This window comes from Ammospiza caudacuta, chromosome 4 (assembly GCF_027887145.1).
Source record: "Ammospiza caudacuta isolate bAmmCau1 chromosome 4, bAmmCau1.pri, whole genome shotgun sequence".
In the NCBI taxonomy this organism is placed as follows: Eukaryota; Metazoa; Chordata; class Aves; order Passeriformes; family Passerellidae; genus Ammospiza; species Ammospiza caudacuta.
Genome location: NC_080596.1, coordinates 46,427,044 through 46,440,978, shown reverse-complemented (window position 1 = coordinate 46,440,978; position 13,935 = coordinate 46,427,044). Strand labels below are relative to the sequence as shown.

Genomic DNA, 13,935 nt, shown 5'->3' with positions numbered 1-13,935 from the left:
CAGTTCTGCTCTCCAGCCTGCCAGGGGGAGGGAGGAGTGAGCGAGCAGCACACAGTTTAGAACACTAAATTGGGGAATAGTATTCCTAAACCATCACACCCTGTCATTCAAGATCTGCGGAAACCATCAGGTTCCACTCCAAATCTCCAGACTCGAGCATTCTACCTCACTCAAGTCCTTTATATATTCTGCTTTCAATACAAATGGCTTCTCTTTAGTCCTATGTAACATCTTTGATATTACAAGTGAACTACTTTTCATTTATTTGGTGTTCAACTCATCAGCAAATCAACATAATGTAATTTCATGCTGCCCACTGCAATGAGACTGCCCAGCTCAGATAAAGACTGTGAATACTGAAAGCACAACTCTTAGCCATGTTAAGCCCATTTATTTATCTCAATAAATTTGTCAAACAAAGAGGAGCAGACTAGAAGTAACTTTCAGAAAAACAGGAAAAATTTATAGGAAAATTTTAGGTCTGGTATAACTGATGATTATCACTGGCCCTGTGATTATTATTTGTGTGCCTTTTTTTTTTCTACATTATGAACCAGGTTTTTTTTTATTATTTTATACATTGTGAACCTTTATAATGTCTATTATTGTGGTAGATTATTTTAAACTGCATCTATGTACTAAAATAACTGTTTAGAATGTATTCATCATATTTTTATAATTTAAAGGGATTTTTCATTCATCACCCAGTACTTCTTTGTATTCCTAGCTGTTTTACAAAACTAAGCATTTATAAGATTTTTTTCACTCTTCTGAAACCAATTTTGGAGACTTTTGTAGTAACTAGAAAAATCTTTAAGAATTTAGACATGCTGTCATTTGTCAGGCTCTAAGAATCAGAAAAGACCATTAGATAATCTAGTCCGACCTCTTGTATCACATTTCACCGCAGCATTTCTCCATGTGTTCTCTTCATCTTTATGTCATTTTTAATATCCATGTGAATACCAATAATATCCATGTGAACTACTAGCATTTTCTAAACAAATTATGTTAATGTGGAAAGAGAAATTCTGCTGCTATGTGTCATTGCAGATTCAGGATAGGAACCCTGTCACATGTTAGTCTTTAAATAAGAGAAAGAACAGTTGATATGGTGCATACCTGGCACACCATAATTACCAACTTGCCTCCTCAACTTTCATGGCCTAAGCTTGAAGAAAGAATTTGTCACTTCGCCTGAAAAGGTGAGAAAGATGAGATGAAAGCATCACAATGGGGATAATCCTATTACTGTAATTAGGGAATCATCATCTATCACTTCAGCTGTAAACAAAGCCTGTTTTGTTTTCACTCAGGACTTCCCAGGCAAGTGAAGACATCTGCACCCCCTTCACTATTCCAGTGCATGAAAAAATTCTATTTCACTAATTATTTGTCTTGTTTAGGTTTTTATCATCATGGGACAATAGGAAACCTGTTAAAACCCAATTTTTCATCTACACATATAGCAAATAATGAAAAAAGCAGTTTTAAATGTGAAGTACAGAACTGTTTTCTAAAGCGGTAAAACAGCATTCTTGTAGCAACAGTGGTATTGAAGTTGATGAGGGAAATGCTAGGGGAAAAAAGCAATTTAAAAATATTCCTGAGCTATTGAAGGATCACAGACCGACTAAAAGCTGACAAAGTTTTAAAAGGTCCTTGTAGTAGCAATTAAATATTAACAAAACTATACAAATGACTGACTTGTGTCTAATTTACAATAACTTGTGCTCAGATTCACCATCATTTTAGCCAGTGTTAAACATTATAAACACTTTTGAAAGCACATTTTGCTCAGCCTCAGCTCTCTCTCCAGATCAAGCTACTAGCCCATATGTTTGAAGCTTAATGCCCTGGCAATTGCCATCTAGCCCACGCTTCTGTAAAATATGCTCAGGAAAAACCTAGCTTAATATGCAAGAAATAAACTGCAGGATTCTATCTGATTTTCTACAGTTTTGTTTTTAGCTATCAAAGGCAAAGCTGTGTATAAAGGGATACAAAAAAACTGTAATTAATCTAGCGCTGAAATTTTTTTCCCACTCCACCTCTACCTGTGGTCACAATAATGTTTCTGATACTATTTAAAATGATTTCTTTGTTTTTGTTGTTGTTGCTTTACCATTAACAAAATTTTTGGTAATGAAATTGCAGTAGCACCACTTTCTCCACAAAGTTGTCTTCTGGCTATATTATAGAAACATCTGTGCCTTTATTAATTTTATATAGGTGCAGCAGTTGTGCCTTGGCCATGTTTCACATTGATTTCAAGTTCTGTGTACAGGCCTGCATACAGTTTTGTGTGCATTCTAAGAATCAAGGTGACACCTCTCAGTGTTAATGTCCTGCCAGCTCTCTGAATTTAACCAGAGAAGAGCAAAAATTTTTTTTCCTGATACCAAATTTATTAAATCATTTGACTCATCAGCCTGAAAGTCACTTTCTGATAGCAACCAGTATTAGCCCCCCAGAAGGCATAATCACATAGGTATTAAAACCCACTTTGAAGCTGCTCACTTTGAAACTCACTTTTGAACTGCAAATTCTTGTTTTGAATTACAGAAGTAATTTTCTGTGTTGCTTAATGTGTTTCACAAGGAAAGCTTTCCAGCTGGAGGCATTGAATCCCCCATGTTTCAAAAGCAAGAACTAGTGTCCACTCTACCTTCTATAAAGATTTTGCTGTTTTATCATTAATGCATTTTCTTTTGTATATCCCCTTAAAGAGTCTGTCTTTTCTATCCTACATCATTTCATAGAACATCAGTGATTCTCACTGCTTTTCAGAATTTCTACCACATTTTCAATACACTGATTGAAATGACTATCCACCATGATTTCTTTTAACATCACTTCAGTGCAGCTGAATTAAAATATCAGCAAAAATAGGAATATAAACAAATAAATTTAAATGATAGTGCCCCTTACATATATTTACAGGATGACAAACTTCTTCAGACCTTCATGAAGGCTTGCTAGTTTTCCAGTGGTAGAAAGTACACAATGAAATGGCCCCATAATTCAAATCTGTAGTTCAAAAATCAGTGCACTTTACTTCTACATTTAAGTGCCATCACTAATTGCTGATGAAATGCACTGACTCGTTCTTTCTGGGCTGGCCAGTTCAAGATGCAGCGAGATCTGAACATTCCTCTTCTCAGGTGAAGTGCATGATACAACTTGTAATCTTGGATATCATCAAGAAAGATCAGTATGATGGAGTCCCGACTTTGTTCAATGGCTTGCTGGAGAGCATGATATACCTTGAAACTGAAGCAAAAATAAGACAAAAATCAGTGTTTTCTTTTATGTGAAAGAGAAAGAAAAGATTAATGGGATCTTAGTATCTATTTTGTGATATACAATGGTTATTACTTTCCTTAAATTAAAAGTTGCCTCTAACTAAAAAAAAATAAAAGAATGCTCTAAAAATATAACCTAAGTGTACTGTCTTGATATTGCCTTGTTTAGCAAAATCCCTTTCTTTATGAGACCACTATATAAGAATAGTGAAAAGACTAACTTAAAGGGAAACAAAAACCATCTTTCAATTCTAGCACTCATTGTTGCTCTTCTTCAAATGTGTGATTTAAGGAAAGCAAACTGCAAAGGTATCATCTTGACTTTTGGGAAAAAAACCCCAACCAAACAAAACTAAACAAAAGACCCCTCCCAAAAAGCCCCGAAAGCAAAAAAAACCCCAACAAACCAACCAAACAAAAAACCAAAAAACCACAACAAAAACAAATCTAAAAACCCAAACAACTAAATCAAACAAACAAAAAAACCCACAAAAAACACCCAAGAAAATGCCTAAAACATTGACTTAGATATTCAAATGTACACTACCATATGTGTGAAACAATTAACTTTATTAACTTAGGAATTATTTTGAAGTTACAATATATTAGGTAAATATACTGAAGTAGATTTTGAGTTGGTATTTTTCATTAAATGGTATTTTTTATTAAATTACAACTAAAAACTTATCTTGGTAAAATATCTCTTAAAAATTTTTTCCTCTTACAGATAAAATTTCAAATCCTACTCACTTTTTACACCAGGGATCCTGTAAAAGGTGTTCAGTCACAACAAAAATAATCTTCCTGCTCATTTTTATGCTGTTAATTGTGGCTTCAAATACAGATACACCTGCTTCAAAATCCCGTTCTTCTAAACAAAACTTAATTTCAAAGTGGTTATTTTTTTCCAGAGACATGAAATTTTTAGACACCCAATTCTTGTCTTCTCTTGCATGAATAACATAGGCATCATAATCATACTGTTCCTGTTGTCTCTCAAATTCTTTAAAACCAAGCATTCGATTGACTAAAATATTCCAGTAGAAAGCTATTCTCCACCCTTCAAAATGGATGGTAAGGACGATAAAAATGAATAGTGTCACAATAGTGGTAGAGATCACAAAAAGAAGTTTAAATGGAGCACTGTCTTTGCAGGCTGAGCTATCGAAATACAGAACCAGACTACCATGATATTTAGGTGGGGTGTTGCAAATGTACTGGGACCTCAATCCGGGTATATCTGCTTGGGTCTCATTAAGCCAATCAGCAAACCAAGCAATGCTTTCACAGGTACAATCAAAGGGATTGGAATCCATCTCTAGTCTTCTCAAGCTCCTGAAAGGTAGACCAAATACTTTTTCTTCAACTGAGGTTATCAGATTTTTCTGAAGGTTCAATGAATTCAGAGAGGCTTGGTCATCAAACAGAGTTGCTGGAAGCAAATTCAAATTATTTGAGCCTAAATCCAAGTGTTTTAATTGAAACAGACCCTTGAAAACCTGAACTGGAATTTCATCAAGCCCATTTGATTTTAAATTAAGAATCTGCAAATTGGGAAGACCCTTTAAAAAAAGAACAGGGCCACCTGGATTTGCATGTTTCCAAAGCCGGGCTAAATTATTGTGCTGCAAGTCCAGGATGTCAAGTTTGTCAAGTCCATCAAACAAGTCTTCTTGTATGTTTGCTATGTTGTTATTGCTGATGTCCAGGACAGTTAGGTTTCGTAGAGGATGAAAAGGTGAAGGAGAAAAGGCCAGATTATTGCAGCCTACCTTCCTTAGCATCAGTTTTCTAAGGCCTGGGACAAAAATGAATGATTCGCTTTGCAAAGTCAAGTTTTTATTATAGGAAAGATAAATATCTTGTATATTATTGAGACCTTTAAACTCATGACCTGTAAGCTGTTGACTAATTTCATTGAGACCAAGATCAAGAATTTTCAGGTGTCCCAGGGAAGAAAATGCCCCGCTTTCTATTGTAGAGATTCTGGTTTTTGTGAGGTTGAGAACCTGTAAGCTAGAATTAGCAAGTGATGAAAATGTTTTATTAGTTATTCTTTGTAAGTTTATGTTGCAGTTGCAGAGACTCAGATATTTCAGGTTATTCAGACCTGTGAACATGTTAGCAGTAATTCCTGGAAAATTGTTATTATCCATTATAAGGTACTCCAGGTGGTATAGCCAATGAAAAGAAAAATCTTCAATTTTCCCAGCAAGTGAGTTTATGAGATTCAAATATTTAAGGTTGGATAATCCATAAAATAAACGCGAAGTTACATGAATATTATTAATCTTCAGGTTTAAGTATTGTAAACTTGAAAGCCACTGAAATGAATCGTTTTCTATGACAGAGAGAGAATTTTGGGAAAGGTTTAAAATTGTAAGATTTGTTCCTTGCAGTCCCTGGAAAGTTGACTTGCCAATGTAGGAAAGTTTCACATGGCTTAGTGAGAGGTTTTGAATTGCTGTGTTTGACAATTCTGTACAAAGTTTCTTTGTGCGATTTTCACCAAGTTCAACATTGTTCAGTATGAGGCCACACAAATTTCCAATTGTATGGAAGCATCCCGTATGAAACTGAAAGGATAAGAAAAAAAACTTGAGCTAAACAAGAAGGATATAAGAAAGTTGACCAATAAAACAAAAACTTGGAAAGGCTTTCAAATGCAATTTTTTAGAAGAATAGAACTCCTACACTCAGATTGCTTCACAGCCAAGTTCAGACAAACACTTTATGGAGTTTACACTTCTTGTGACAATAGTTCTATCACTTATAACATGATTATCATAAATCTGAGTAGTATTATTTCAGAAGAAGACAGAAAGTGGCTTAGTGAGATGCAAGTTTCAATCCAATAACCAAAACTTCTTCTCTAGAAGTATCTTAAAATTTTTTATATCTTTTTTCAAATTTCTTTTATTGATATCTGCTAGGTATAATAATCTACTAGTTATTAGGTCTGCAGACAAACAAGAAGAAACCCAGTTTCTATGTGCAAACTGAAGCTAATATGAAACCTAATACTACACACTTGCTTTCACAATATGGATCACAAGCTTTTATCATAGTGCTGGCCCCTCATCTTGATTAACATACAGCTGAGGGATTAAATACTCCATTTTTCAGAATTATTCAAATGCATAAGGCTGCTTTTTAGATAGCAGTACTGTAAAACCAGAGCAGCTGAAACTGGCACAAAGTAGCAGGGCCCAGGAAAAAAGTAGTGCCATTTACTCATCCACACCCTGTACCCTTGTGCCAGAATAGCCCCACTTGCAGTCACACAGTGAACCAGGTAGGGAACCAGTGTGACTACAAGCTAACCAAGCCAAAACACCTGTAGAGTTTCCTCAGTGATCCAGCACAAAGCCTCATAAAAGCTGGTATCAGAAAGAGGGAGGGATGAAGAGGCCAAGTGAAAGAGGATGGTGGGATTCACTCTTAGCATGGATACAAACTTATACCACTTTAAAATATTCTTGTAGGTTCGGTGTACATATTTTTTAGAGATCAATCAACTGGGAAACAAAGCAAAAGAAACAAACAAAAACCAAACGAACCAAGGAAATTCAATGCATATTCAGTATTCATATGCTGAGAGTCAACCAGTTTAGAATTGCCACACTTAACCATCACTCTTCAAAGAATCAAAACACTGAGAAGCAGGTCAGAGAGCACAGGTGGAAGACAAAGCACCCACGTGGGGTTTTTTTTTAAGGAATAGGTATATGTTTCTGGAATGATTATTTCTCTGATGTTCCCACAGCCTCAAGTTGAACGCTCTCTTTGATTAACTGAGAAGTGAAACCTAGATTGTATAACCAGACTTGCATATTACCACACTTTATACCCACTTAGAAAGTGCGTCAGCCCTTCACCTTCATCACGTGCAAAAATAGTTCTGCACAGAAAATACCTGCTAAGGATTCTAAGAGCGTCTCAATTTAGGTTTTGCTTGAGACCTCTGATCTACATGGAACCAGCCCATATGAAACCAGCCTGTGCCAATTTCAGTGGCAAAACAGTAATTCTGTAAATCACTGCTGGAGGTCAGGAGGAATGCTGTATAAAATGGAATGGGTTTTGGACCTCACTGGATCAAAATTGTAATGTAAATGCCATACAACCATAAAGGGCAAATCAGAATAGTTCCATTTTATACTTACACCTGTTAAATTTCTGTTGAAATACTTCCTACCTCTTTTAGTGGATTTGATGACAAATCAAGACTATTTAATGAGGTGTTGCTAAGAAAACTGAAGTCTTCTTTTTTCAACTCAGTGATTTGGTTGCTCCCCAACATGAGTTCATGAAGTTTCTCCAACTGTTGCTCCAATCCTAAATTGGCTGACTTCAAAGAATTATGAGATAGGTCCAAAATTTTCAAGTTCTGGAGAGAATATGCAAGAAAAAAGGTATAAAATTAATTTTTAATCTTTATTTTATGCAATACACAAAAAATTTAGAAATATTTCATTAAAGTACAACTGATTAGAAATTAGTTGCGATACTACACTCAGAATAAATTTGCAATACAGAAATGGCAGCTTTCAAGCTCCTGCTGAAAGAAGTATTCTATATTTTTCACACCAGTAACTTTCATGGTATTAATGGTATTAACCTGCTAAAGTATCTACTGCAAACCAAAGTAGATTAAATTAAAGCTCCTTGATTCACTGAAGGCCCTCACTCATATAAAGTGATAAATGCAAAAGCCTACAGATGGCTGTAGTTACAACTACTGCAGTATTAGATATTGCATTCCGTGCTTTTTCAGCATGGTCCAGTCCCGTAAATGGAATGAGGAAGGTGAAGTTCCCAACATGGAAGCTGGTTGCACTCACTGTATTTAGTGCCAGCAGTCCTACAGTGCAAGCAAGTACACTTCATGCAACTGAACTGGAATACTGAGTTTAGCAGGAAAGTTCAGACCTATTCAAAACCACATACATACTCATTGGAACACTGAGTGACAATTAGTACCTACACATTGTCCTTACTTTACTTTTTTTTGTCCTTAGGCTCTTCATTTTGCCTGAGTCCTGCCTGGTACAAAGACAGTGAAATAGTCCTTTCCTGCTTTCTGTGGTGGTCCCCCAATCTCTGCTACAGACACGAATATTTAACCACATGTAAACTAGCAGAGAAAGCAAAGGTACAATAAAAACATTTTTACTCTTTCTCAGTTCTTGAAGTCCTGAGAGATACATTCAGCCTAAGCACTGGCCTTCCTGGTTTGAATATTTAAACCTCAACTTTGAGAACTGAGGCTACCAGCTACCCAGGCAGCTCAGATTTCACAGCATCCACTTCAATATTGTCATCATCTGCTGCTGCTACTGGCTCAGCACACAGCCTGCATGGGAGAGATGCTTCAAAGGGATGCAATACAGAAAGAGGAATGGAGAGCATTGATCACAAAGATGACTGAGACTCCAACATGCTATAACAGAAGAAGCCACAAGGCCTCTTCTTCAGCAAAAATCAGTGAAAGATTATATGTTGGGTATTTTGAGATAGCAAAGCAGTTCTGTATAACACCGGAAAATACAGTAAATTCCCCATTTATACTTTATTTACATGAAAAGGTGCATTTCTAACTCTTACCTTCAGGGTTTTGAAAGGATGATTTTTTATATTTAGTCTGTTGTATCCTAGATTGAGCTCAGTCAGGTTGGTGCAGGAAGCAAAGACTCTGTCAGGGAGCTTATACAATTCATTATGTTCTAACTTCAGAATCTGCAACAGGGGCACATTTTGGCACAATTCTGGTTGCAGTTTAGAGATGCTGTTGTAGCCTACATTCAAGTAAACCAGCTGGCTGTACTTGGTCAAATTTACAGGACCTAGCTGTTTTAGCTGATTATGAGAAATGTCCAAACTCGTTATATTGTCTGGAAGATCAGAGGGAATTTGAGTCAGCTTTAGGTGACTGCAGTCAGCCATTTCATTTTGGATATGACACTGCTTTCCAGCTGATGCACACGGCCAGAAGACAAACATCAGTCTGACACATAAGCTGCTCCACCAAAGAATAGCGTTTCGCATCATTCTATCTGCAAAGGCAAAAAGAACACTGCAAATTACAATCATTTTGACATGACTTGCGTCTTCAGCTGAAGGCTAAGCAAGCAAGTCTTAAAAAATATGTGATTTCATACTGAGCAAGCAGTCAGTGGTTTTAATCCATGAACTTCTTCTGCATTTACTTCTGCAGAAGAGTTATGTCTAATAATCACTCTAAATAAATACTTTTATTTAAAAGCAATAATATTGTCTCGCACAAAAATAGGTATGTTCAAAAAGCTACCAACTTTATCTATTATCGATGAAAATTTCCAGTTGCTTTCTCTTTTCTGATTAATTTGGCATTGCTTTAACATTCATAAAATACAATAAATATGACAAATTGTACATAAGCCTCTCAATGTTAGTAACTGATCTCTGAGCTTAATTACATCTAAAATATTTACAGTTATATGCAGTAAAAATACGTAATATACCACTTGTTTCTTTTACTGTTCTTGCCAGTTTTTATTTTACAAGTCAATCACACAAAATTCTATCTGTCTTTCCATCTTATAGAGAAAGAAGGAATACCAGGCTATAGAAACATATATGAGAAAGTAAGAACACAAAAAATAAATCAGCACCAACTTAATCAGAGAAAGAAATCGGTAACAGCCAAGGTGTAGAGGAGACACTGCCCCTAGATTCAATATAATTATCCAAATACTTTCAGGAAAACTTATACATTTAAGAATTCATATACTCCACCCTATATCTTTTGTTCATTTAGATTAGGGTATCAACATTGAAATTCTAATTTTCAATGGCTATACCTGTTTTGTCATTACATTTCTAATGAATCTTAGGCTTTTTCATATTTTGTTCATTTTCCATTTAGTATCCATTAGATTTAAATTCACCTGGTGATCTTGTAATGAAACTTTACTGCCCAAAGAAAGAAAATTGATTCCATAAAAATTCTGATCAGAACAGAGCTGTGTGAGCTGACAAGGGTTTGACTAGTCTTCGGAGTCATAGAGCTTGCCTAATTAAATGGAATTTCTTCTAATCAAAAGAAGAGTCCTCTGTATCTTCCATATTATTCTCCACAGAATTAATCCTTAGTAGAGGGAGAACATACTTTGTGAGTGCTTGCCAGAATGTTTTTTTCATGCTGTAGCACAGGACAATAAGCTTAGGCTCCTGTCTTCAATATTTTTCTTTTTTAAAAAATAGAAAGCTTATACTTTCAACCCTGATGTCTGACAGTGTCTCCACAGTCTTATACACACTTATCTGTATGGCCTTCTGCCAACAAACTTGGAACCTACCTGCCAACCTCAATTTACCAATTAGTTCAGTCTCAGCAGGACGGGCTCCCAGGCAGAGAAGGCTGTTAGTGCCCCAGTACAGAACAGGCTATAGATGGGAATAAACCTGCCTAGACTTAGCAGGAAGCTAGAAGAGCTTCTCAAAAGACTAACTCATGGGAAGTGCGAGCTTGCTTTCTTCTGCAGCTCCCACTTTCTTTTGCTAGGATGCTGTGTTTAATTAATATGATTGAGCTTTGAGCACATTAGAGTATCGTGCTTTAGCAAACAATGAAACAAGAAATGAGAAATTAAACCTGCACATTTGTATAGAAAAAGGGAAGAATTCTTCATAACTGATATTTTCTAAAGAGACAAATTTCCACTAGCATAACAAAACGCTCCAAGGAGTTGACACTGCAACCTGCAGCCAAACAGGAGCTTAGCAGGTCAGACCCCAGCAGAGTTTGACTCCATAGCTGACCTGCCTTTTCAGAGGGCATGCATCAGGACTGCTCCAGTGGCAAAAGTCACATTAGAGTGGCCAGAGGGGAATCTCATGGCTGCCTTTTGGGAGCAACATGGCCATCTAAGGGGAAGCAGATGTATAATCCAGCGTGAGTGGGCATACAAGCAAGGGATAGAGGGACATAAAACATTGCAAAGGCACACACAGGACTACAAAAGGACTACAAAAGATGGATTAAAATAAACCTTAATGAAAAAACAATTCCCTGCTGGGTACTGCATGTCAAGCTGACCCACATCCTGCAGCTCTTATAGCCTGGGTCTCCACTCATCTGCCACTGGTTAATGGGGAGGAGAAGGGGACAACAAACTCCTGGTGCTGCAGACAGCCTGGCCCGCTGCAGCTGCTGCCAAGCACAGCACCCATGTCCCCGTGGCTGAGAAAATAAAGGACCACTTGTCCTACCTCTTTTCTCTGCACCCCAACTGCTGGAAACACTAAGGAAAACAAAAGGGAAGTTTTATCTGTGACAGAAGCTTGCATCCTGGTCTGCATCATTCTCAGGGCTAGTTTTACAGTGATCAGCCAGCTGCTGGGTGCAGCAGCAATTGTTGCCAGGCTCACCTTTAAGTTTAAAAGGCGGAAGAAATGTACTGCGCAATCACAAATCAGGTTCTTTAGCTGACTTCCAGCGAGGCCCAATGGGCTGCCTTTTCCTGGATTTTTCATTGTAAGAAGTCTGAAACCAACTTCAGGTGTTTTAGCTTTGCCTGGGGGGGTCCAGTGAAGAAAGCACACACCCATTATCAAACTTCATAGACAGCGTTTCAGATGGGCAAAAGAAAGAAATACAGTTTTAACAGTATGAGCAAGAACTTTAAAAACTGGCACTGACTTGGCTAACTTGCAAGTGAAGAAAAATCCAGGATCAAGGAAATCACCCGAACTCCTGGGCAGCGCTTTACCTTTGCACCTCAATATTTACATTTATTTTTAAGAAGTGAAGAATTTAACCGACTTACCTCTACGGGCTTTATCCCCTTGGGTCTGGAAGCATCCCACCTCTGTACTCGCTTCTCAGCACACGAAAACCGTGAGGAAGCTCTCTGCCCAGAGCCGGAAGAAGTGAAAGCGAAAGTGCGGCCAGGCGCTCCGAGGGAAGAAGGGAGCGGCGGGGCGGCTCCGGCAGCCGGCGGGATGAACATCCCGGGGCAGCCGGCGGGATCAGCATCCCGGGCAGCCGGCGGGATGAACATCCCGGGCAGTCGGCGGGATCAGCATCCCGGGCAGCCGGCGGGATGAACATCCCGGGCAGCCGGCGGGATCAGCATCCCGGGCAGCCGGCAGGATGAACATCCCGGGGCAGCCGGCGGGATGAACATCCCGGGCAGCCGGCGGGATGAACATCCCGGGCAGCCGGCGGGATGAATATCCCGGGGCAGCCGGCGGGATGAACATCCCGGGCAGCCGGCGGGATGAATATCCCGGGGCAGCCGGCGGGATGAACATCCCGGGGCAGCCGGCGGGATGAACATCCCGGGGCAGCCGGCGGGATCAGCATCCCGGGGCAGCCGGCGGGATGAACATCCCGGGGCAGCCGGCGGGATGAACATCCCGGGGCAGCCGGCGGGATGAATATCCCGGGGCAGCCGGCAGGATGAACATCCCGGGGCAGCCGGCGGGATCAGCATCCCGGCCAGCCGGCAGGATGAACATCCCGGGGCAGCCGGCGGGATCAGCATCCCGGGCAGCCGGCGGGATGAATATCCCGGGGCAGCCGGCGGGATGAACATCCCGGGCAGCCGGCGGGATGAATATCCCGGGGCAGCCGGCGGGATGAACATCCCGGGGCAGCCGGCGGGATGAACATCCCGGGGCAGCCGGCGGGATCAGCATCCCGGGGCAGCCGGCGGGATGAACATCCCGGGGCAGCCGGCGGGATGAACATCCCGGGGCAGCCGGCGGGATGAATATCCCGGGGCAGCCGGCAGGATGAACATCCCGGGGCAGCCGGCGGGATCAGCATCCCGGCCAGCCGGCAGGATGAACATCCCGGGGCAGCCGGCGGGATCAGCATCCCGGGCAGCCGGCAGGATGAACATCCCGGGGCAGCCGGCGGGATCAGCATCCCGGGCAGCCGGCGGGATGAATATCCCGGGGCAGCCGGCGGGATGAACATCCCGGGGCAGCCGGCGGGATGAACATCCCGGGGCAGCCGGCGGGATCAGCATCCCGGAGCAGCCGGTGGGATGAACATCCCGGGGCAGCCGGCGGGATGAATATCCCGGGGCAGCCGGCAGGATGAACATCCCGGGCAGCGGCAGCCGCGGGTGCCCCATTCGCAGCGAACCTCCTGAGATGAAAGGTTTCGGAGGTGCTGAGGGTTGGGAATAGCTCCTAACCTCACAGTCCGGCTGCTGCTTGTGGATGCTGACCACAAGTAAACAGATTGAAACACACAGATTTATCACAGATGAGCAGCAGCATCACGCCATCCTATTTAAAACTCAGATATAATTTATTCCTGGCTATTTCCAGTGTCTGAAAATCCCCAAAGGCATATACCAAAAGCCAATATCCTGACTGATAGATTACTGACATAAGTTTTTTAAAGTAGAAACAGCAACAATGTTTCCTACAGAGCCATGTACAGTATTCCCTTTAAAAGGGAATTTGGTTATGTGAGATAGTAATATATTTAATTTCTAAGAGAGAAATAAAATATTTCATATTTAATTAAAAAGAAACCAACAACTTTTTTTTTTTTTTTTAAGTCCAAGTTAAAGTTTCAGGTACAGCTTTCATATGTGTGTCCTCTTGATAGTGTTTGTGAATCTGTGTG

General features: G+C 40.1%; 1 protein-coding gene across 2 annotated transcripts in view; it reads right to left on the bottom strand.

The window, feature by feature from the left end:
- Positions 1-390: 390 nt before the first annotated feature.
- TLR3 (toll like receptor 3) overlaps positions 391-13,935 on the bottom strand; it is a 37,213-nt gene continuing 23,668 nt past the window's right edge. The window contains exons 1-5 of one of the 2 annotated variants that reach the window (XM_058803192.1): positions 12,116-12,205; positions 8,913-9,361; positions 7,504-7,695; positions 4,056-5,881; positions 391-3,273 (exon numbers count right to left, since the gene is read on the bottom strand). In XM_058803192.1, coding sequence (XP_058659175.1) covers positions 3,045-3,273; positions 4,056-5,881; positions 7,504-7,695; positions 8,913-9,356 — 2,691 coding nt within the window. In that variant the 5' untranslated portion in view covers positions 9,357-9,361; positions 12,116-12,205 and the 3' untranslated portion in view covers positions 391-3,044. Of the gene's footprint in view, positions 3,274-4,055; positions 5,882-7,503; positions 7,696-8,912; positions 9,362-12,115; positions 12,206-13,935 lie in introns of those variants that run through there. The other variant, XM_058803191.1, reaches the window with a different exon arrangement.